General features: G+C 42.7%; 1 protein-coding gene across 3 annotated transcripts in view; it reads right to left on the reverse strand.

Annotated features, from left to right (window-relative positions):
• The window catches only part of EEFSEC (eukaryotic elongation factor, selenocysteine-tRNA specific), a 249,027-nt gene that overhangs the window by 130,650 nt on the left and 96,479 nt on the right, over positions 1–21,898 (reverse strand). For all 3 annotated transcript variants that reach the window (XM_042962244.1, XM_042962241.1, XM_042962252.1), the window contains exons 3-4: positions 6,894–6,990; positions 4,494–4,658 (exon numbers count right to left, since the gene is read on the reverse strand). In XM_042962244.1, the coding sequence (XP_042818178.1) occupies positions 4,494–4,658; positions 6,894–6,990 (262 nt within the window). The remainder of the gene's footprint in view (positions 1–4,493; positions 4,659–6,893; positions 6,991–21,898) is intronic.

The following is a 21,898-nucleotide window of genomic DNA, read 5'->3' on the forward strand; positions in this document are numbered from 1 at the left end:
GGTACTGACTCTATGTTAACCTGTAAAGCCTTCTACTGCCAACACACACTCAGCTCTCATGGCAACCCCTGCCATTCCTCATGACAAAGTCCAGGCTCAGTGGAGTTAAGAGGCCTGCCCATAGCTGCAAAGGACTTTAGACTTTTTCTGACTTCAGTCCTTTCCATCTAAAATCCGTATTCATTTCCTAGGGCTGTCCTAACCAACTACCAAACTTGGTAGTGTTAAATAACAGAAATTTATTCTCTCGCAGTTCTCTTGGCCAGAAGTCCAAAATCAGCGTGTCAGTGGGTTTGGTCCCCTCTGGAGTCTCTCAGAGAGAAGTCCTTCCCTACCTTTCTCTTAGTGTCTGGTGGCTTCAGGCAACCACTGGCGTTCCTTGGCTTGGGGCCACATAACTCCAATCTTGGCCTCTAGCCTCATTCGCCCTTCCCTCTGTCAATCTGTGTCATTGGACACACACCATTGGGTAAAGAGCCCACCCTAAAAGGGATGACCTCATCTTGAGAACCTTACCTTAATTATATCTGCAAAGACTTTGTTCCAAGTAAGGTCATTTCTGAGCTTCTAGGTGGATATGGCTTTTGTGGTCCACAGTTCTACAAACCACTATAGTCCGCCCCACCCTCCAGTCCCCAAAACTTCATTCACATGTGTAAAATACATTCACCCCATCCCAACATCCCTGAATTCTCACCTCACTAGACCATACTCTAAGTCCAAAATCTCTTGTAAGTATCACCCGCTCAAAAATATCATTTAACCCCTCTAATCAGGCATGGGTTATACTGATATGATCCATCCTGGGGCCAAATGCCTCTCCATCTACAGATGTGTGAAACTAAAAGACAAGTTTTCTGCTTTTAAAATATAGGCACAGGGAAAAAATGAAAGGAACATAGAGGTCACTGGACCTAAGTAAATTTGAAACCCAATAGAGCAAATTCCTTTAGCTTTCCTGGCCTGAAAGTGACCCTCTGTGGCTTGGTCCTCCACCCTCTGGGCCCACAGAGGCTCCACAGGCCCCTGCCTTTAGGCTTCCTTCTCTGGCCTCTGCCTTTGTGTCCACAGCTCTGCCCCTGGAGTCATTCTTCCCTTTTCTTAAAGGATAACATGAGTTAGTAGAGTAATTCTATCAGTCCATTTCCTATAATTAGAATACTAGAAGTCCAAATGCTCTATTTTTTTTTTAAACATTTCACCAGGTCTGTCCCTTTCAGTCCACACTGCCAGTGTTTTTGCAATATAACATTCTCAAAAACCTCGTGTGTCTCCCATGTATATCAAGGGGATCTCCACCATTAAACAAGAAGGTTCTCTATAGATTCTTCCTGGAGAAGCCTGTCTCTAGTCCTGGCTTCTGCTAAGATGTTTGATTGGATCCACGAGTCACATACCCAATCTCCACAGCAAAGGCTGTCTAGCCTTACCACTGGCCTTTCTCCAGAGCATGCTTTCTCAAAGCCAATTTCCTACTTTTAGCATCCTTTGGAATCTGAAGAGGCGGAGAATCTCCCAAATCATCAAGCACAGGCTTCTTTTTGCTAACAGTTCCATCTCCAATTCACTCCTTTCCTCTCACATTTTACTAGACGCAGCAAAGGAAAAACCAGGCTACATGTTCCATGCTTTGGTTGGAAAATTCCTCAGCCAAATATCCAAGTTCACTACTTACAAATTATGCTTTCCCTGACTAGCAACTTAGACAAGAACACGACAATAGAGGGTTGAAAAGTAGGCTGGGGGAAATGGGTGAAGAAAAGCAAGAGGAGAATTAAATTTGTATTTGCCACGCACTTTCCTTGTGTCCAAGTACTACAGATCAGTAACTGGGACCTTGATAGGCAAGCTCCATTTTCATCAGGATGAAAAAGTAGCCAAAGACCTCAGAACATGTCCCCACTCAAACATCTCTGCCTAATGTGGCTGACTATTTTTGCCTCGGCCCTCCCCAGGTCCACGCTTTCGGTCAAACATGGCAGCCACTGACCCTGTCATCAAGCACCTGTTCCTCCCTCAGGTACTGCACTTCAAAGTCTATGTCCCACAGCGAGTTCTTCTGACACCTCCTTCCTGCTCCCAGCTGCTCTCCCAGGCTGCAAACAGGTCTTCTCCCAAGGAAGAAGGGATACTGGATCAGGGTGGCCCCTTGGGGTCTGCCTCAGGGAGGACCCAGAAGGCAAAGAAATTTAGCATTTGACTCATTCTCTGTTCCAGCTAAGAATTAACACACAGCACCATAATAATCTAAACTGTGTTAAATATAAGTTTGGTTTATTTTCATAATTTTGTGCTTTATTTTTCTAAGATTTACACTTTTAGTCCCTGGCGCAACATGGATTTGATTTAAGTGGTATTTATCCAGGACTAATGGTGTTCAGGGGAGGAGCTACAACAGCCAGTGGAGGAGGGGATTATGACCTTAGGACTCGGGTCCTATGTCAGGGGAGGCCCTAGGCCTCGGAAGGGCAGGGCCTTGTCCTTCAACTCCTGCTGCTGCCCCAGGGAGCCCTGGAACCTGGCCAGTCTCAGGCCTATAAAGGAAGCTTTTCTTTTGGTTGGTCCTCCCTGGTCAGGAGGCTCTTCCCTAATAACCTCAGCCCTGCAGGAGGAAAGCAACAGCCACAACACCATAAAATGAGTGAAGGGGATAATTTAAACCTGAGATTTCCTTTACCTGGGGAAGCCCTGGTCATTCCTGTCATTCCTGAAATACCCCTCTCCTACATCCTCCCAGGCTGTCCTAGACCAGAAAAGGCCAACACAACAGATAGGTGCCCCTTGCCCTCCCCTTCCTCAGGGCAGACACTATAATCATGGTTCTCCCCCCAAAAGGGTGATGGTATATTTTACATGTCAACTAGGCTGAGCCACTGTACTGAGATATTTGGTCAAGCACTATTTTGGATATTTCTGTGAGGTTTTTTTTTTTCTTTAATTTTTTAATGTTTATTTATTTTTGAGAGAGAAAGAGCATGAGCAGGGGAGGGGAAGAGAGAAGACACAGAGTCTAACGCAGGCTCCAGGCTCCAAGCTGTCAACACAGAGCCCAACACGGGGCTTGAACCCACAAACCATTAGATCATGACCTGAGCTGAAGTTGGACGCTTAACTGACTGAGCCACCCAGGTACCCCAATGTGAGGGTTTTGGGGGGATGAGATTAACACTAAGACTTTGAGTTAAATAATTAATTAAAAAAAAAAAGACTTTGAGTAAAGCAGATTATTCTCCATAATGTGGGTAGACTCTGTCCAATCAGTTAAAGGCCTGAACAGAAAGACTGACCTTCTTAGAAGAAGAAAAAATGCTGCCAGTGAACAGCCTTCAGACTTGAACTGCAACTCTTCCCTGGGTCTCCATCTTTGCTGGCTTATCCTGCAGATTTTGGACCTGCTGGGCCTCATAATCATGTGAGCCAACTCCTTAAAACACACCCCTTTCTCTCTGTATATGTATATACCCACATCTTTTTGGTTCTGTTTTTCTGGAGGACCCTAATACATCTAGTGATCCAGACAACCACAGAATCTGTCTCAACACAGCCCTCCAGGAAGCACTCCCAGTTAGCAAGCAAAGTGAACTCACTGACCTAGGGCTGTGCACACCCAGAAGCTGGTATTGTCCCTGGCTTAGTACACGGGGCCAAGTGCATGCCTCCGTGTCCCTGCACTCCAGGCTCTTCTGAGAACTAGACAACCACCCTGGACCCCAGGTTTCCTCATAGGCTTTTCTTAGTTCTAACCAGGCCTTTTTCCCTACCCTTTATACCCCCTGAAGAGAAGGGTGGTTGAGGAGGCTCTAAGTTGTTCTTCTCCAGTAAACTAAAACCATAAGAAAAGCCCACTGAAGATGGGAACTATCAAGGCCATTGAACACCTTTTACATCAGACCAGGCTGGTAGTTACCAGGAGGTGGGGGGCGATAGGGAGATACCCAGCTATCCATCCCTCTCACAGGTCTTCGGAGGGATAACATGGCACCTACTAGTGGTCACTGGGAGTATAAAACTCATCTGGATATCTGCCAGATTTTATGACTCTGAGTGACACAAGATTCTAATTGTGTTTAACTTGAAATCCTTGTAGCTAAGCAAAAAGTACCCAGAAATAAGTGCACATGTACTCGCCACCCTGACGTACGGAGCTGGTAGAAAAGGAGGGTGTACACCCAGCACCCTCACTTGTTGACAGGTGATCCTGGGCCCACCACACCTTCTAGAGCTTCCGTTTCTTTATCTACACAGAACACCCACTCAGGAGGCTCATCACGGCACGTCACAGGCCTCCAGTAAATGGGTATTGTTCTGAGGATTAGGGAGAGTGGTGGCTCCAGAATCCAGGCAGAGCAGTACAGAAGATAGAGCAGAGAAGAGCCCGAAGGCCAGCCCCAGGGATCTGGCCCAGGGGCTCAGCCACCGGAGAGGCAAAGGGACTGTCACTCTCCCTTGCCGCTAGAGAGACAAGCCAAAAGGAAGGCCAAGGTAAGACTGACCTTGAGGGCAGGAATCTCCACACTGTCGCCGAGGCTGATGGAGCCTGAGAGGATGGTCCCTGTCATCACAGTGCCTTGGCCTCTGATGGAGAAACAGTGGTCCACAGACATGAGGAATGGTCCCGAGGGGTCCCTCGTCGGGATGGGAATCTGGGACGTCAGGAGCTAGAAAAGAGATGCTGCTGCCACACCCTGCTGGGGAGAGGAGCTGAGTGGGGCAGGGCAGAGGAGGGCAGAGGGAGTAGCCAGGAACGGGGCAAGCTGGCCCAGATCAGAAATGGACCGCTTCCTGATTACACTCCAAACTCCTGCTGTGCTCTCAGCTCCTCTCGGTTCAAAGGAACTTCTCTCTCCTCTCATTGGGATAATGAACAGCCTCCTAACAGGCCGACCCCCAGGCCCTCACCCGCACTGCAGCACAGGGACCTGCTGCAGGACAGCCCTGGACGCGTCAGTCCAAGCCTCATGCTTTCCTAGCCTTCCAAGCCTGCAGAATTTAAGATGTGTCATCATCTAGCCCCTAGGTACCATGGAAGCCTCGTCCCCCACCACTTGCCCTCTCACAGCAGGCACCAGCCCCTGGCAGGCCCTGGAGGTGTACCAGCTAGCTTCACCTCCCTTCTCCAGGGACACATCACCTCTGGGAAGGCTTTCCTACCCTTTCCGTATGGCTCCCTTCCCCAGCCCATCATCAACCAGTTAACATACCACTGTGATCATTTGTTTATTTGTCTCCCTCCTAGAGCCCTGAGTCCTTCCAAGTATCTGTAGCAGCTGGCACGGTGCCCAAGAGAGGGACACGTGTCCAAAGGATGCAGGATAGCAGGGCTGCCACCACGTGTGGCAGGGAAGGAGGGGGTGAATGCTGTTTCTCTAAGCCCCGGCAGAGACAGAGGGACCACCTAATGTCTGCCAAGGCCCGGTGTTGCCCCCTCAATTTGTGGTTCTGAGTTTTCTTCTCCGCTGACACTTTCCACCAGCTTTGACCTCAGCCAGCCCCTTTTCCTCATGCTATCTATGTGCTCAGAAATGTCAGAGCTAATTCCTTATAAACAAATGGAAATAAAGGCTGCATTATTCCTTTTATTTTGCTGCTTTCTCCTTTCATCAGGGAAGAGGCTGTCAAAAAGTATTCGGTAGTGAAGGTTCTAAACTCTCAGCCTTGTGATAACAATTCTGGAAAAAGACTAAAGATTCAGAACAGGCTTTGCCTGATATTTATGCAGAGGCTTCTTAAAGGAATAGACAAACATCTTTCATAGCAACATGGGCAAATTCTGCTTTAACAAAAATGACTGTCCCAGGCTCCCAGACCAGTGCTCCCTGAAGCTGACGAAAAAATAACAAAAGCGTCACCCAGAAAAGGTTTGCTTTGCAGAGTCAGCCAGATCAGCACCTTGTTATCATAGAAATGGTGGCAGTGTACTCGGTCACATTTGATCTTGGCTCTTGTGGGTCCAGATACAGGTGGACCCCAAAGACACCCAACAACCGACCTGGGACTAAATGCCAGCTCCACCACATACTTGCTGTGAGATCTTGGGCAAGTTACTTGACTTCCCTGAGTCTGACACTTTCCTTGGTAAGATGCAGATAACTTAAGCCTCCCAGGGCCACTGTGAAAGCTAATGATCATTGTGAAAAGGTTAATGATCACTTAACCTTCACACCAAGTCCAAAGGGAAGTGGTGCTGGGATTTTCCCTACTTAAAACTGAGGGAATAGAGGCAAGAGACAGCAGGTGGTAGGCCCAGCACGCAGCCCCAGAGTCGAGGTACCTCGCCACTCCACCCCTCTTAGCGAGGGACACTGAGATCCCCCTTCTCACCGCCATCCTTCCAGCAGCATCACCACCACCCCACTATCCCCAACCTGCCCTCTGGCTACCCTCGATACCCCATGGTGGCTGGGCTCCCTCCCTTTATCTACCACTGAGCCTGGACACAGAGCCTGTGCCTCAGAGGCTCCACTATTTGGTGGAGACCATGAGGACCTGAGCTGCACTGCCCATCTCCATCAGCCAGTGGGACACACTGGGGGACAGGCACAGTCTGCAGGCCTGGAATGGATGACATGGCCCAGAGCTCCAGGAGGCAGGAGCTGCTGTGTCCGGGTGGGGGTGTTCAGCAAGAGAAAGGAAAAAGAAAGACTTACAAGAGTGTGGACAGCTGGGCAGGACTTTGAACGAGACGGGGGAGGGGGGGGTCTGCTTCTCTTTTGGTTTAACTCTTGCAGGGAGGTGAGGGAGGGTATACTAAGTGGGGGGGTGGTAGTTAAAGGAACCAGCTCAGAGTCATCTTGCTGGGGTGCCTCCTCTCTCTCTCCCCATCAGACCAAGCAGGACACAAAGGGACCTGCCTGAGTGGGACTGGGGCCAGAGGCCAGCCTGGATTCAAGTACCTCAATGAGCTCTGAGATGCCCTGTGGAGCTTCTGTTTCGGGGGCCTCTGGTCCCCCAGGCTTGGCCGCCACGGATATAATCGGTGCACCTCGGAACCTGAAATGGAAAAACAAGCCCCGCCAAGTTACAGAGATCACCAGCACGGACACAGCACATCTGTGGAGTACCTGGCAAAGCACCAAGCACTTCGGATAGCCTCTCCTTCCATCCTTTGGAAAGCATCAAGGAAGAGAGTACCATCATTTTCCCACTCGGCAGATGAGGAAACAGAGGCCCTACAAGAAAACCTTTGGATTGGATGATAGAATTTAAAAGGGCGCTCTTAGGTTTTAACCACCACGTTCAGAACCCACTCTGAGGAGGCAGCAGTGAACCCTGGCCCCCAGGATGCTGAGTAAAAGACCCTCTTGAAGAAGACCAGGAAATACATCCTAGTTTCCTGCAGAGACTCGGGAAATACCGGTTACCAAAAAGTCCCTGAAGATGCATCTGGAAACACACTTCCACTATCCCAGTGTCTAATGTGGGGGGTGTTCCTGCCTGGGCCCTCCTGAAGAGCCTCTCCTTTAAGAAGAGATTCTTACTGTAAGTAGACATTTATCTTTCCCAGTGATGTTTAAAAATGGAAAAGAGAACATATACAACCCATAATCCTGCCATTGTGGTATGCTTTCTTCCAACCTTGGTTTTTCCATGCGTTGCCAGGGATTTTTTTTTCTTATATTTTGGTTACAGCATACATAAAATTTCACATCCTTCTAGCTGTTATTTGCCATTATAGCATAACAAATTTTCTGTTGGATGATAGCAACAACAGCGATAACAACTCACTTGGCTGAGCCACACATATTGCCTGGACACCTACACTGACAGCTCACAGCACCACTATGGAACTGTCACCATTAAAAAAAAAAATTTTTAATGTTTATTTATTTTTGTGTGTGTGTGAGAGAGAGAGAGTGCGAGTGGGGGAGGAGCAGAGAGAGGGAGACACAGAATCCGAAGCAGGCTCCAGGCTCCGAGCTGTCAGCACAGAGCCCGACACGGGGCTCGAACTCACAGACCGCGAGATCATGACCTAAGCTAAAGTCGGATGCTTAACCTACTGAGCCACCCAGGCACCCCGGAACTGTCACCATTTTATAGATGAGAAATTGAGGCTTAGAGGGGCAAATTAATTTGCTCCAAGTCATTGGAGCAAACTCCAATCCAGCCCATGTGACCCTAGAATCAAGACTCACAGCTTCCATGTTATAATTCCACCACCCAGGCCTCCTCTTTCTTTCCTAATGGCTGCATAATAGTGTTACTCAGAATTTACATGCTTTCCCCCACCAATGTCACTGATTTAGAACATTTCAAATTTTTCACTATTATAAGTAACACTGATAAAACATGTTGGTGAATGTGAGTGGCTTTTTCCCCCCTTGCTTTGGGGTTCATTCATAAGAAAGAAGTCTAAGACTCAATATACATTGAAAAATCAGCAAAATGGTAGAATAAAGACATTCAACAAATCTCTCCTCCATAAAAGCAAAAAAAGAACAGTAGCAAAAATCATCAGAAGTAACTTTTCCAGAATTCTAGAAATTAACCAAAGGTTTGCAGCAATCTGTGGAATGTTTATTCAAGAAAAATGGCTGAACCTTGGTAAGAATAACAGAGCTTTGTGGCAGGGCACCTGAGTGGCTCAGTCAGTTGAGCGTCCAACTCTTGGTTTTGATTCAGGTCATGATCTCACAGTTCATGGGATCAAGCCCCAGGTCAGGCTGTGTGCTGACAGCATGGAACCTGCTTGGTATTCTCTCTCCCTCTCTCTCTCTGCCCCTTCCCCACTTGCACGTGCTCTCTCTCTCAAAATAAATAAATAAACATTTTTTTAAAAAGAGCTTTGTGGCATTTTAACTTGCCTTATTCCCACCCACCCCTCCCCAACTTCGCACTAGCCCTAATAGCCAACATCTGCAATCAGAATGGAAGCCAGCAGCCTGACAGCAGGTTGCAGAGTGGGTTTGAGTTCCATCAAAGCCCCTTTCCCAGAGAAGTATCATTATTTTTCCAATCTGGTAGCTCCCTGGAAGACTATATTTACAAGGCTATCTTTATTTGACCTGCTTTGGAGTTTGCCCAGTGTGAACAGCATTTTCCTCGAGGACATTTGTTGAAAACAATTAGAGGCAGCTGCTTGAGGCAGAGGATAACAGTTTGGGCAAACTGGTCACAGAAGGAAAAGCTGGGAGCTCCCATGGGAGGTTTGGAGCTTTCCTGGTAGTCTATAAGGCTATTTGGCGGCAAAAAGCTATGGGCATGCCTGGACACTGTCAGGAAAGATATGAGAAGGCCCTAAACTCTCACCTTTGGCTGATTGTAAGATTCTATGCAAGCAGGAAGTGAAGGCCGAGGCAGAGTTGTCAAATGCCTGCCTGAGCACTGAAAGCATGACCCAATAGAAATCCTTGGCAGGGGCCCCTGAGTGGCTCAGTCAGTTAAGCGTCCGACTTCTGCTAAGGTCATGATCTTTCAGTCAGTGGGTTCAAGCCCCACATTGGGCTCTGTGCTAACAGCTCAGAGCCTGGGGCCTGCTTTGGGTTCTGTGTCTCCTTCTCTCTGCCCCTCCCCCCACTTGCACTCTATCTCTCTCTCTCACACACACAAATAAACATTAAAAAAAATTTTTTTTTTAATCCTTGGCAAAGACTGGGAGACTTACTGATTCTAGGCTTAATGAAAATCTCTGTCTAATCATTAGCTGACCAGTAAGCTAACTGAGCAGAGACTTCAGTGGTCACACATGACTGTACAGAATTACTTCACAAAAGTCACTAACAAAATAATAGCAACAAACTCTGAAAGTGTGGGTGAAGAGGAGAATCTGACATCCAGAACTGCCACGTTATATTATTCTATATGTCCAGTGTTCAACAAAAAAATAACAATACAACAAAGAAACAAAAGTACGGTCCATCCACAAAGAAAAAAAGGAGTTAATAAAAATTGTTCATGAGAAATCCCTACTAGACAAAAACTGAAAATCAGCTATTTTAAATATATTCAAGAAACAAAGGAAACCATGTCTAAAGATCTAAAGGAAAGAATGAAGATAATGAGTCACCAAATAGGAAATATCGAAAAAGAGTTAGAAATTACAAAAAAGAATCAAATAGAAATTCTGGAATGGAAAAATTTGAGCAGGCAGAAGAATCAACAAACTTGAGAATAGGTCAATAGAAGTTATGCAATCTGAGGAAAACTAAGAAAAAAGAGAGAAGAGAAATGAACATGGCCTCAACGATACAGGAGACATCATCAAGTACATCAACATACGCATATTGAGAAGTTCAAAAACAAAGGACAGAGATGGGGCAGAAAGATCTGAATAAACTTCAAAAACTTTGGAAGTTTTTGAAGGACATCTACAAAGCTCAGCAAATTCCAAGTGGGAAAAACTCAGAGATGTGATCTAGACACACCATAATCAAGCTGTCAAAGCCAATGACAAGGAGAAAGCAACCAGAGAGAAGTGGCTCATTCAGTACAAGGCATCCTCAATAAGATTAACAGCTGATCTCTCATCAGAAACCAGGGCAGCCAATCCCAAATACCTAAACAACAATAACAACACCCCCCAAAATCTATCATAGAGCAGACACTTGATAAGTATTTATTAAATAAATGAATAAATGAACAAGTTAAAAAAAGAAAAGAAAAAAAAAGAAATCATGGCAGCCTAGAAGGTAATGCAGATGCCATATTCAAAATGCTGGAAGTTAAGAAAAAAAAAGTCAACCAAGTCTTATGTTTCCAGCAAAAGAAACCTGCTTCAAAAATGAAGGAGATGTAGAATTACCATATGGCCCAGAGATTTCTATGTATAAACTCAAAAGAATGGGAGGCAGGTACTCAAACAAATACATGTGCATGTATGTTCATAAAAGCGCTATTCACAAAAGCCAAAATGTGGAAACAGCCTCAGTGCCCATCAATGCTAAGTGAATGAAGCCAGATGTAAGAGGTGACATATTGCGTGATTTTTATGAAATATCCAGAATAGGCAAATTCAGAGAGACAGAAAACAGACTGGTGGTTTCCAGGGCTGAGGGAATAGGAAACAGCTGCTTAATGGGTACAGTGTTTTTGAAATCAGATAATGGTGATGGTTGTGTAATTCTATACACAATAAAAGGGTGAATTTTATGGTATGTGATTTATCTCAATTAAAAAGAAAAAAACATACATTGAAAGGTTTGCTACCCTTTTCACTACCACAGTGAACATCTGGTATGTCTATTTCACTAAACATACATCAAAAGCTCATTATTTTTTATACATACCTCATTTTAATTTGTATTTCCTTAGTAAGCCAGATAATGTTGAACATCTTCCATCTGTTTACATACTAAGTGTACTTTCAGGGGACATTTCCATACCACTTCTGGTTCTGGTCTTTGCCTCCTCCAGTAGATGCACCCTTACCTTCCCCCCAAGTCTAAAAATTTCTCCAAAGTGCCTCATGCAATCCAGTGTCCAGCACAGTGGGGGTGAAGGGAAGGGGTGGGGTCAAGTATCCACAGTCCCAGCACCTGTGCTAGAAGCTCTGCACTCCTCATGTTATCAACCCCATGAGGTGGCTGTGATTCCTCCTCCTCCAGTATTACAGAAGGGGGTCCTAAGCTGGCCAGGTTCTGTCATTTGCTCTAGGTCACACAGCTAATGAGTGGTGGGGCTATGATTAAAAGGTAACTCTGGGTTTACCATTCCCCTGAGAATATCAAGAGAACAGTGTTCCATCTGCCTGGGTTAGAGGTAGGGCTGTGTGCCTTTTCTCAAATCCACGAGAATTTGGAAAGTGGCTGATCTTCAAAGATCAGGGAACATAACATATTTAAGTCCTATAAATGGAGTAACAAAATCCTTGCCCTTCAGTAAATTTTATTCTCAAACCAATGAAAGAAAGATGATAATAACTATAATGACAGTACTTAATATTCTCAGTTTGCTATCACTTTCAGATAAAGACATAAATTTACTGGATCCTTAAAACAACCCTCGGAGGTAGGAAGAATCGTTAACATTCCCATAACGTTATCTGAGCACTAGGTGAGTGGCATAATGCTTGGCTAAAAGCCTTCATACACATCACCCCATTTAACCCTCGTGGTAATGAAGGGAGGGGTAAAAGTGGCATTTTAGAGATGGGGAAACTGAGGCACAGAGAGGTTAAATGATTGCTAAAGAGTCGTAAGTGAAGTAAATGGCAGAGGCAAAAAGCCCTGTTCTAGAGTAGTGTCCTTCCCACTGTGTTGGACATCCTAAGGGTGACCCCCACCATCCCTCCCCTGGGAATGACTACTGTGTCAGATGTCACCACGGCTCCCTTGAAACAGAAGAACAGAAGAGGGAGTCCGGTGCCCCCACCCACCAGGACAGGGCTGGGCTGCTCTGCTCCATTCCCTTTTGCCTCTATTTCAGTGTCACCTTCACACGGGTCACTGGTCCTAACGCCCTCTTCACAAGATTCGTCAAATCGACGTACCACCTAAGCTATTACTTTCTCAGGTTTTTTTCCTTTAAAACAGTTCACGTTCCTCCTTAAATACATTTATTGAAAAACATGACTCTGTTACTATCTACATGGAAAACCAGTATCATCTGCAACAAAGAAAAGGCACAGAAGAGGCCCTCCCACCACCAGCCACAAGGACAGCCATTGGCGGATGGGTCTTCACTCCCTCTGCTCTGCAAAACCCGTGCCTAAAGCCTAGTGCACTAGGTGCCCACACCCAGGAGACGGCTTGAGTTTCGAAGCCCCGCTCGAGAGTCTAGTCCACCCCACACTTTTGCCTTCATCACCTGACCTTTAAGTTGAACAGGAGACACAGTGGTTATGGCATAAACTTGGTAATGCCAGCTGTGTTATTTTAATTTAATTTAGTATCATAAAACAACAGTGTGAAAAATAGCTGTTTCTATGAGAGCTAAATAGAATTATTTAGAAAGATGAAATACAGGCAGATCTCTTTACAACCTGGTGCCAAATTAAGTGTGAATAAGAAAATGATAAAAGACTTCAGAGGAGGCTGTGAAAACACAGAAAAATTCACTCACGCTGCTGTGCAAATCGGGCTTCACTTTAAGGAGACCCAAACTGCAGACGGTGCATTTGGGAATGGCTTATATGCAAAAGAACTCAGGGTGCCAGTCAGCGGGCTCAAACTAGAAGAAAACATGGGGCGGGCAAAACATTTTCCAGCAAGTGACAGATATAACAAGGTCATGAGTTACTGGGGCAAGGACTTTGGCCACAGGAAGCCATGTGATGCCGATATTCACAACAGAACTGAAGCCATTTGTTTCGTTTTCTCCAGGTTATTTAACTGGAGAACACCTCTAACACACTAGTAGAACTATTCTAACTTATGCTACCAAGAGAAACAATCACACACACTCACACACACACACACACACACACACACACACACACACAAGCATGCTGCACCTGGATATTAAAAAAAAAGGCGCCAAAATGACAACCCCAACTGCCTAAGGTACTGCAGCTGGACTCGCAAATTACAACTTTTTAATGCTGGCAAAGCAACAAACCCTAGAGCTTTTAAAAACATAAATTCTGACCAAGAAGAACATCCAGAATATAGCTTCCTTTCCTGAATTCAGACCAAAAGAATGAATGGTAACATGAATCAGGAGTGCTAACTTGTGTGATATTGAAATTACAGATAGTGCAGAAATCACACATGCCTAAACAAAACAGCACGAAGAAGAGGAGATGGGCCTGAATTCAGGATGCAAAATTGCCCGCAAAGCCAAGATGACTCCGATGAGCCTGGATTAGCTGCTAATGGAGAAGGAGAGGCACGATGCTGAGAGCCTTTTACGTTTCCCCGGAGCAACTTATGTTATTGATATTATAAGAATGCACGGATATACTCTAAGTTAAAATATTATGTAAGGTTTCAATGTGCCATTTTTTATGATTCTCTGCTTTAAGGGACGTTTGATTAATCACCCACAGTTCCCTTCAGGGGACAAGAAATCTACTACTGTAGCTACAAAAATAAATAAAGAAAACAAAAGAAGGCTATTAAATCCTAGCTAGATACTATTCCTTGCTGAAGGTTCTGAGCCTGGTTAGAAAGTTAGGGAAGCACTAAAGACATACTAGGACCAAGCTGAGACATTTTCTTGAACTTAACCGATGAAATTTAAAGATAACAGAAAAAGAATTAACTTTCTAAGATAACTCCATGCATTTCCCCCCACTCCCAATTTTTTTTATAGTGGTAAAATAAATACCCATAACAAAAAAAATACACATAACAAAAAAAACACATAAAAATACACATAACAAAATACACATAACAAAAATACACACCTTAACCATATTTAAGTGTGCAGTTCAGTGGTATAAAATACATCTGTAATGTTGTGCAGCCATCACCACCATCCATCTCCACAGCTCTTTTTTCTTGTAAAACTGAAACTCCATACCGATTAAACAATAACCCCATCCTCCCATCCCTCAGCTCCTGGGAACAGTACTCTGGCTCTATGGTTTTGACTATTCTAATTATCTCATGTAAATGGCATCATGCAGTATTTGCCTTCTTGTGACTGCCTTATTTCATGTAGCAAAATATCGTTGAGGTTCATCTATGCTGTGGCATGTATCAGAATTTCCTCCAGTTTTAGGGATAAATAATATTCCATTGTATGTATTCCACAATTTGCTTATCCATTCTTCCATCAACGGATACCTGGTTTGCTTCCACCTTTCGGCTATGGTGAATGATGTTATTATGAACATCTCTTGGGGACCCGGTTTTCAATTCTTTTGAGTATATACCCAGAAGAAGAATTGGTGCATGGTAATTCTATTTTTAGTTTTTTTAAGTTTTTACTTAAATTCCAGTTAGTTAACATTACTATTTTTTAATTTTTGAGGAACCTCCATACCATTATCCATGTTGGCTGCAGCATTTTACATTCCCACCAACAGTGCACAATGGCTCCAATTATCCACATTTCGTCAACACTTACTTCCTTGTTTTTGACAACTGCAATCCAAATAGGTGTGAACTGGTATCTCACTGCAGTTTTATTTGCAATTCCCTAATGATTAGTGATGCTGGCATTTTTTTTTTTTTTTTCACGTACTCATTGGCCATTTGTGTACCTTCTTTGGAGAAATGTCTATTCAAGTCTTTCCCATTTTTGAATCAGGTCATTTGTTTTTTGTTCTTCAGTTTTAGGAGTTACCTATATATACTTATTATCAGATATACAGATTTACAAATATTTTCTCCCATTCTGTAGGTGGTCTTTTTATTCTGCTGATACGGTCTTTTGATGCACAAATTTAAAAAAATTTTTCTTCTGAGAGTTTTAAGTCCTACATTTGGTTCTTTGATCCCTTTTGAGCTAATGTTTGTATATGATGTTAGATATCATATTTACATGTGGATATCCATCCAATTTTCCCAGCAGCATTTGTTGAAAGACTGTCCTTCCCCCATTGAATGGTCTTGGCCCCCTTGTCAACCCTCCATTGACCATATATGCAAGAGTTTATTTCTGGGCTCTCTACTCTATTCCATTGGTGTATATGTCTGCCTTATGCCAGTACCATACTGCTTTGATTACTGTAGCACTGTAGTAAGATTTGAAATCATAAAGTGTGAACTGTCTAGTTTTGTTTGTCTTTTTCAAGAATGTTTTGGCTGCTTGGGGAATTTTCAGACCCCATATGAATTTCAGTACAGGTTTTTTTATTTTTGCAAAAAACTTGATTGGGATTTTGACAGGGATTATGTTGAATCTGTAAATTGCTTGGGGTAGCACTGACATGTTGACAGTAATAAGTCTTCCAATCCATGAACATGAAATGTGTTTCCATTTATTTATGTCTTTTTAAATTTCTTTCAGCAATGTCTTCATTAGTCTTCATTATGTAAGTCTTTTGTCTCCTTTGTTAATTCCTAAGTATTTTATTATTTTGGATGCTACTACAAATGGAATTCTTTTCATAATTTGATTTTCAGATTATTCATTGTTAATATATAGAAATCCAACTGATTTTTACACGTTGGCTTTGTATCCTGCTACTCTGCTGAATTCATTTATAAGCTTAATGAGGTTTTCCACATATAAGATCATATCATCCATGAAGGGATAATTTTACTTCTTCCTTTCCAACTTGGATGCTTTTATTTACTTTTCTTGCCTAATTGCTCTGGCTAGAACTTCCAGTACTGTTTTGAATAGAAGGGGTAAAAAGTGGTAACATCTGTCTTGTTCCTGATCTTAAAGGAAAAACTTTAGCCTTCTACCACTGCATATGATGTTTGTTGTATGTTTTTCACATATGGCTTTTATTATTTTGAGGTACTTTCCTTCTCTTCCTGGTTTGTTGAGTGTTTTTAGCATGAAAGGGTATTGAATTTTGTCAAATGCTTTTTCCCTATCAATTGATGACCATGTGGTATTTTACATTAAATGGTTTTTGTATGTTAAACCATCCTTGCATTCCAGGAATAAGCCCCACTTAGTTGTGGTATATAATCCTTTTAGTATGCTGCTAAATTCAGTTTGCTAGCATTCTGCTGAGGATTTTTACATCAATATTCATAAGGGATTTGGGTCTGCAGTTTTCTTCTCTTTTAGTATCTTTGTCTGACTTTGGTATCAAGGTAGTGCTGACCTCAAAGAATGAGCTAGAAAGTGTTCTCTCCTCTTCGATTTGTTTGGAAAAGTTTAAGAATTGGTGTTAGCTCTTCTCTAACTGTTGGGATTTGACAATTAATCAGATCCAGAGTTTTTCTTTGTTAGGAGATTTTTGATTGTTGATTCAATCTCCTTCAAACAGGTCTATTCAGATTGTCTATGTATTTGTGATTTGGTCTTGGTAGATTTTATTTTTCCAGGACTTTGTCCATTTCATCAAGGTTGTCCAATTTTAGTTTCTATAGACTTAATAGTAATATTCTCATTTTCATTTCTGATTTTAATAATTTGAGTCTTCTCTCTTTTTGTCTTAGTCCATCTAGCTTGTCAATTTGGTTGATCTTTTCGAAACCAACTTCTGGTTTCCTTTTCTCTATTGTTTTTCTTTTCCTATTTCATTTTTCTCTTCTCTAATCTTTTATTATAAACTTCTTTGTGCTATCCTTAAGTTTAGTTTGTTCTTTTTCTGGTTCCTTAAGTTGTAAAGTTAGGTTGCTAATTTCAAATCATTCTTATTTTTTAATGTTAGAATTTATAACTATAAATTTCCCCCTCATCACTGCTTTTACTGCATTCCATAATAGTATGTTTTGGTTATCATTCATCTCCAAGTATTTCTAATTTGCCTTATGATTTCTTCCTTGATCCATTGGTTGTTTACATATATTAATTTCCACCAACTTGTGAATTTTCCAATCTTACCTCTGTTATTGATTTCTACCTTTATCCTGTTGTGGTCAGAAAAGATATTTAGTAGGAGATCTGACTTTTTAAATCTATTGAGACTTAATTTGGCACGGCCTGTCCTGGAAAATGTCCCATGTGCATGTGGGAAGAATGTTGGATCAAGTGTTTTGTATATGGCTGTTAGGCTAGTTGGTTTGTTGTGTTAAGTCCTCTATTTCCTTCCTTATCTTCTGTCTGGTTCCTCTATCTATCATTGTAATCTCTAACTATTGTTCTAGAACTAGGTCTTTTTCAATTCTGTCAGTTTTTGCTTCATATATTTTGAGGGTCTGTCATTAGGTATGTAGTATGCTTATAATTGTTATTTCTTCTTGCTGTATTGGAACTTCTATTAATATATAATATCCTTCTTTATCTCTCATAATCTTTTTTTATTGAAAGTCTATTTTGTCTAATATAAACATAGCCATCCCTGGTCTCTTTTGATTAACATTTGCATGGAATATCTTTTTTCATCCATTCACTTTCAATTGATTTGTGTCTTTGGATCTAAAGTGAGCCTCTAGTAGAGCACCTATAGTTAGACCATGTGTTTTTGTCTATTCTGCCACTGCCTCCCCTTTAATTGGTGAACTTAATCCATTTACATTTAAAGAAACTACTAATAAGGAGGGAATTCTGTCATTATGCTATTTGTTTCCTATGTGCCTTAGAGCTTTTTTGGTCTCTTATTTCTTGCATTAGTATCTTTTTTGGTGTTTAGTTGTTGCTGTTGTTGTTGTTGTTGTTGTTGTGAAACAGTTAACTTTCCTTTCCATTTCTTTTATATATATTCTATAGCTTTGTGTGTGTGTGTGTGTGTGTGTGTGTGTGTGTGTGTGTGTGTGTGTGTATGTGTGGCTAACGTGGAGATTACATTTAGCATCCTAAAGTTATAATATTCTAATGTGAACTTATAGCAGCTTAACTTCAATAACATACAAAAACTCTGTTCCTATACAGCTCTGACCCCATCTTTTTCTGTTGTTCATGCCACAAAATGACATCTTTATACACTATGTGCCCCAAATCAACTAATATTCTTTTAAATACATTAGTCTCTTAAATCATGTAGAAAACAAAATGTAGAGTTAAGGTCCAAAGTTACAATACTACTATCTTTCAGACAAATCATTGTTTTATTCTTTTATCTTTATTAGTCTCTTAAATCATATAGAAAAAACATGGAATCACAAACCTCACCATAATACCAGCTTTTATAATTGCCCACGTGAGACTGGATCTCACTATAGAGCTTCAAGTTACTACCTAGTGTCTTTTCATTTCACTGTGCAGGACTCTGGAGCATCTCTGCATGGCAGGTATAGTGGTAACAAACTCCCTCAGCTTTTGTTTATCTAAGAATGTCTTAATTTCTCCCTCAGTTCTCAAGGCAGTTTTTCTAGATATACAATTCATCACTGACAGTGTTTTTTTTTTTTTTTCCTTTAACACTTTGAATGTATGGGCCTACTACCTTCCAGCCTCCACAGACTGTGATGAGAAATCTGCTTATTATCTTATTAAGGATCCCTTGTGTGTGGCAAGTCACTTCTCGTTGCTTTCCAGATCTTCTTTTTGTCTTTGACTTTTGCCAAGTTGCATGATTATATGTCTCAGTGTGAGTCTCTTAAAGTTCGTTTTACTTGGAGTTGATTGAGCTTCTTGGATGTTTATATTAATGTCTTTCCTAAAATTTGGGATTTTCAAATATCCTCTCTGCTTGCTTGCTTGCTTGCTTGCTTCCTTCCTTCCTTGACTCCCACAATGTATATGTTCATCCACTTGATGGCATCCTACAGGTCCTTTAGGCTCTGTTTACTTTTCTTCAATTTTTTTCTTTCTGTTCCTCAGACTGGATAATTTCTATTGTCCTATCTTCAAGTCTGCCAATTCTTTCTTCTGCCTGCTCAAATTTGCTTTTTAAATCTCTCTAGTGATTTTTTTTTCCCTCTCAGTTATTGTACTTTTCAGATCCAGGATTTCTTTAGTTTCTTTTTAGATTAAATTTTTTTGGTTAATATTTCCATTTTGTTCATACATTACTTTCTTGACTTTCTCCACATTCTCCTCTACTTTTTTTTGACTGTTTTTAAGATAGTTAAAGTCTTTGTCTAGTATATCTACCATCAGGTCTTTTTCCAGGACACTTTCTATTGATTCTTTTTCCTTTGGGCCATACTTTCCTGCTTCTTTTTATGCTTTGTGGTTTTTTTGTTGGGAGCTGGAAATTTGAATCAAATAAGATGGTTAACTCTATAAATCAGATTCTTCCCCTTCTCTGCAGTTTCCTCTTTTTTGTTGTTGTTCTTGGGGTTTTTTGTTTTTCTTTTTATTATTGAAGGCTGTCTCTATGCTGTCTCAGCCTGAAGTATAAACTTAGAAGTCTTCTTAGGTCTTATCTGAGCCCTTTCCCTGGGCATGTGGTTACTCTGTAATTTCCTTCCATATGTTTGCAGTTGTTTCTGAATGTTCTAGTCTTTAATGTCTGACTTCTGGAAGAGGAAAAAGAAAAAAATGAAGGGGGAACCAAAAAAAGGGGGGGCGCTGGTCCTTCAAATCCTTCAGAAGTCCCTTCCGCTGGGGAGAGGTGGCTTGTAATAGTGGAGGGAGGTATAAAAATAATGGCTACCTGTCTGTCTGTCTGCACCTCTGTGATCAGAAGCAGCAATCAGTGATCAGAGCACAGATCTCTGATATTTGGAGGACAGGGTCATTTTTGTCCACTCTGGTTCCTGCAAGCTGTGTGCAAGCTGCTCTAGAAACACCTGCACAGGCGCCTGCCATGAGACTGAGGGATGGGGATGGATAGCTGCTATTGTGTCAAGAGCTAAAATGAACTGAAATTAAGCCTTCCCCTTGCAAGCCTTCAATAGACTCCAGAGTTCCAAAATGGTTCTATAAGACAGATTCTGCCAGTGTAATTGTTGTGCAGATAGGGAAACGGATTCCTGGTGCTCCTACTCTTCCATCTTTCCAGAATCTTCTCCATACATTTGTGCCACATCCAAGTACAATCTCAGACATCTTTTGCCTAACATACAGTGTAAGACCTTTACTGTGAATAATATGGCTTTCTTCATCTTCCTCAAGACCCTTCGCCATTTTTTCACATTTCTCTACTGTGGCACCCAATGGGAAGCAGGACAAAGGACCCAGTTCAAGAACAGGCAAAAGAAGGCAAGAGTCCAAGAAAAAAAATCTACTGCTACCTGGTCTCCCTGTCATGTCTGAAGGTATCCTCTGTCTGACCACCCTCATCCCCAATCCTCCCTTCACCAACGCCTCCACTGCTGTCTCTAGACTCATGCCTGCTGCCCATTTTCTGTATCACCAGATTTCTCTTCTCTTGTGGGAGAAGAAATCCTTTTGCTTGACACCATTCACTCTTTCCCCACTCACATTTCAAAATCAACACCACTTCTGTTTACTCACCAGGAGCTTAAGCTTGATTTCCTTATAACATCATTTCTGTCTCTGCTTTCAAGCTGAGGGACACTTACTAAGCATCTCCTCTGTGCTGGCCTTCATGAAGGTTGCACAATAAACAAAGGGCTCCCCAAGCAATGGGTCAAGAGGGTCTGGGGCACCAACTCTGACTTCAAGAGGGATGGGGGAGGGGTCACAGAAGAGAACTAAGTTCCTAAAGGACAAGAGCAACTCCAGTGGTCAAGTCAATGTTCTTCCCTCAGACTCTCTCTATGACATCTGACCGAGATGACCATCAGCCAGCTGGCTCCCTTCCCTCTTCACCCACAACCCCAAGGCTTTATTTCCATGGCCTTCCATCGAGGGCCTTTACCTCCTCAAGAGGCCTTCTTCCTTCCCTAGCCACTGCAAGTCTCTCCCAAGAGTACCCTGAGAGTCTAGCTCTTTTCCCCCTGGACTGCTATCCTCCAGGTGTTCCCCATACTCTGATGACCTGTGCCAAGGCTTCTCTGTGGATGGTTCCCAAATCTGTGTCTTCAGGTAAGGCCCCTTTCCCGCACTGTAACCATGTACCATCACCTGCCAGCAACACTTTCCCAATACCACATTCCCTGGTTTCTGATCACGGGACAACATTCCCTGGTCTCTGAAGCCATCACTGTCTGCATGGTCACCACTGTCTTCCTCAGTCACTGCATTTGATCAGTTCTTCTCTTGGGATCTGGCTCCAATCCATCCCCTGATGTTCATTCTCAACAAGTTCCACTTTGGGTCAGGCCCTTACCATCCCAGGCCAACTACTTTCCAAAGTCTGTGAACAGCCCTATACCAGGCACTGACCATGGCTGTGATGATCTTCCACCTACACCACTCTGAAGTATCAGCCTTCTCCCCTACACACTTTCAGGGGCTCCAGGACTATCCCAGGATGAAGCCCAGCATCCAGACTGGGCCCACATGGCCCTCTATGGTCTGCCCCAACCTTCTCATACTGACCCAACTCATCAAACCCCTGGAAATACAGGTAAAAACTCAAGCCTCTGCCTAGTGCCAAACTCTACTCCGACTGCTGCCCCCACTCCCTTCCTTTCCTCTGCCTATCCAAACCTAA

The sequence above is a fragment of the Panthera tigris genome, chromosome A2, assembly GCF_018350195.1.
Source record: "Panthera tigris isolate Pti1 chromosome A2, P.tigris_Pti1_mat1.1, whole genome shotgun sequence".
NCBI classification, from domain to species: domain Eukaryota; kingdom Metazoa; phylum Chordata; class Mammalia; order Carnivora; family Felidae; genus Panthera; species Panthera tigris.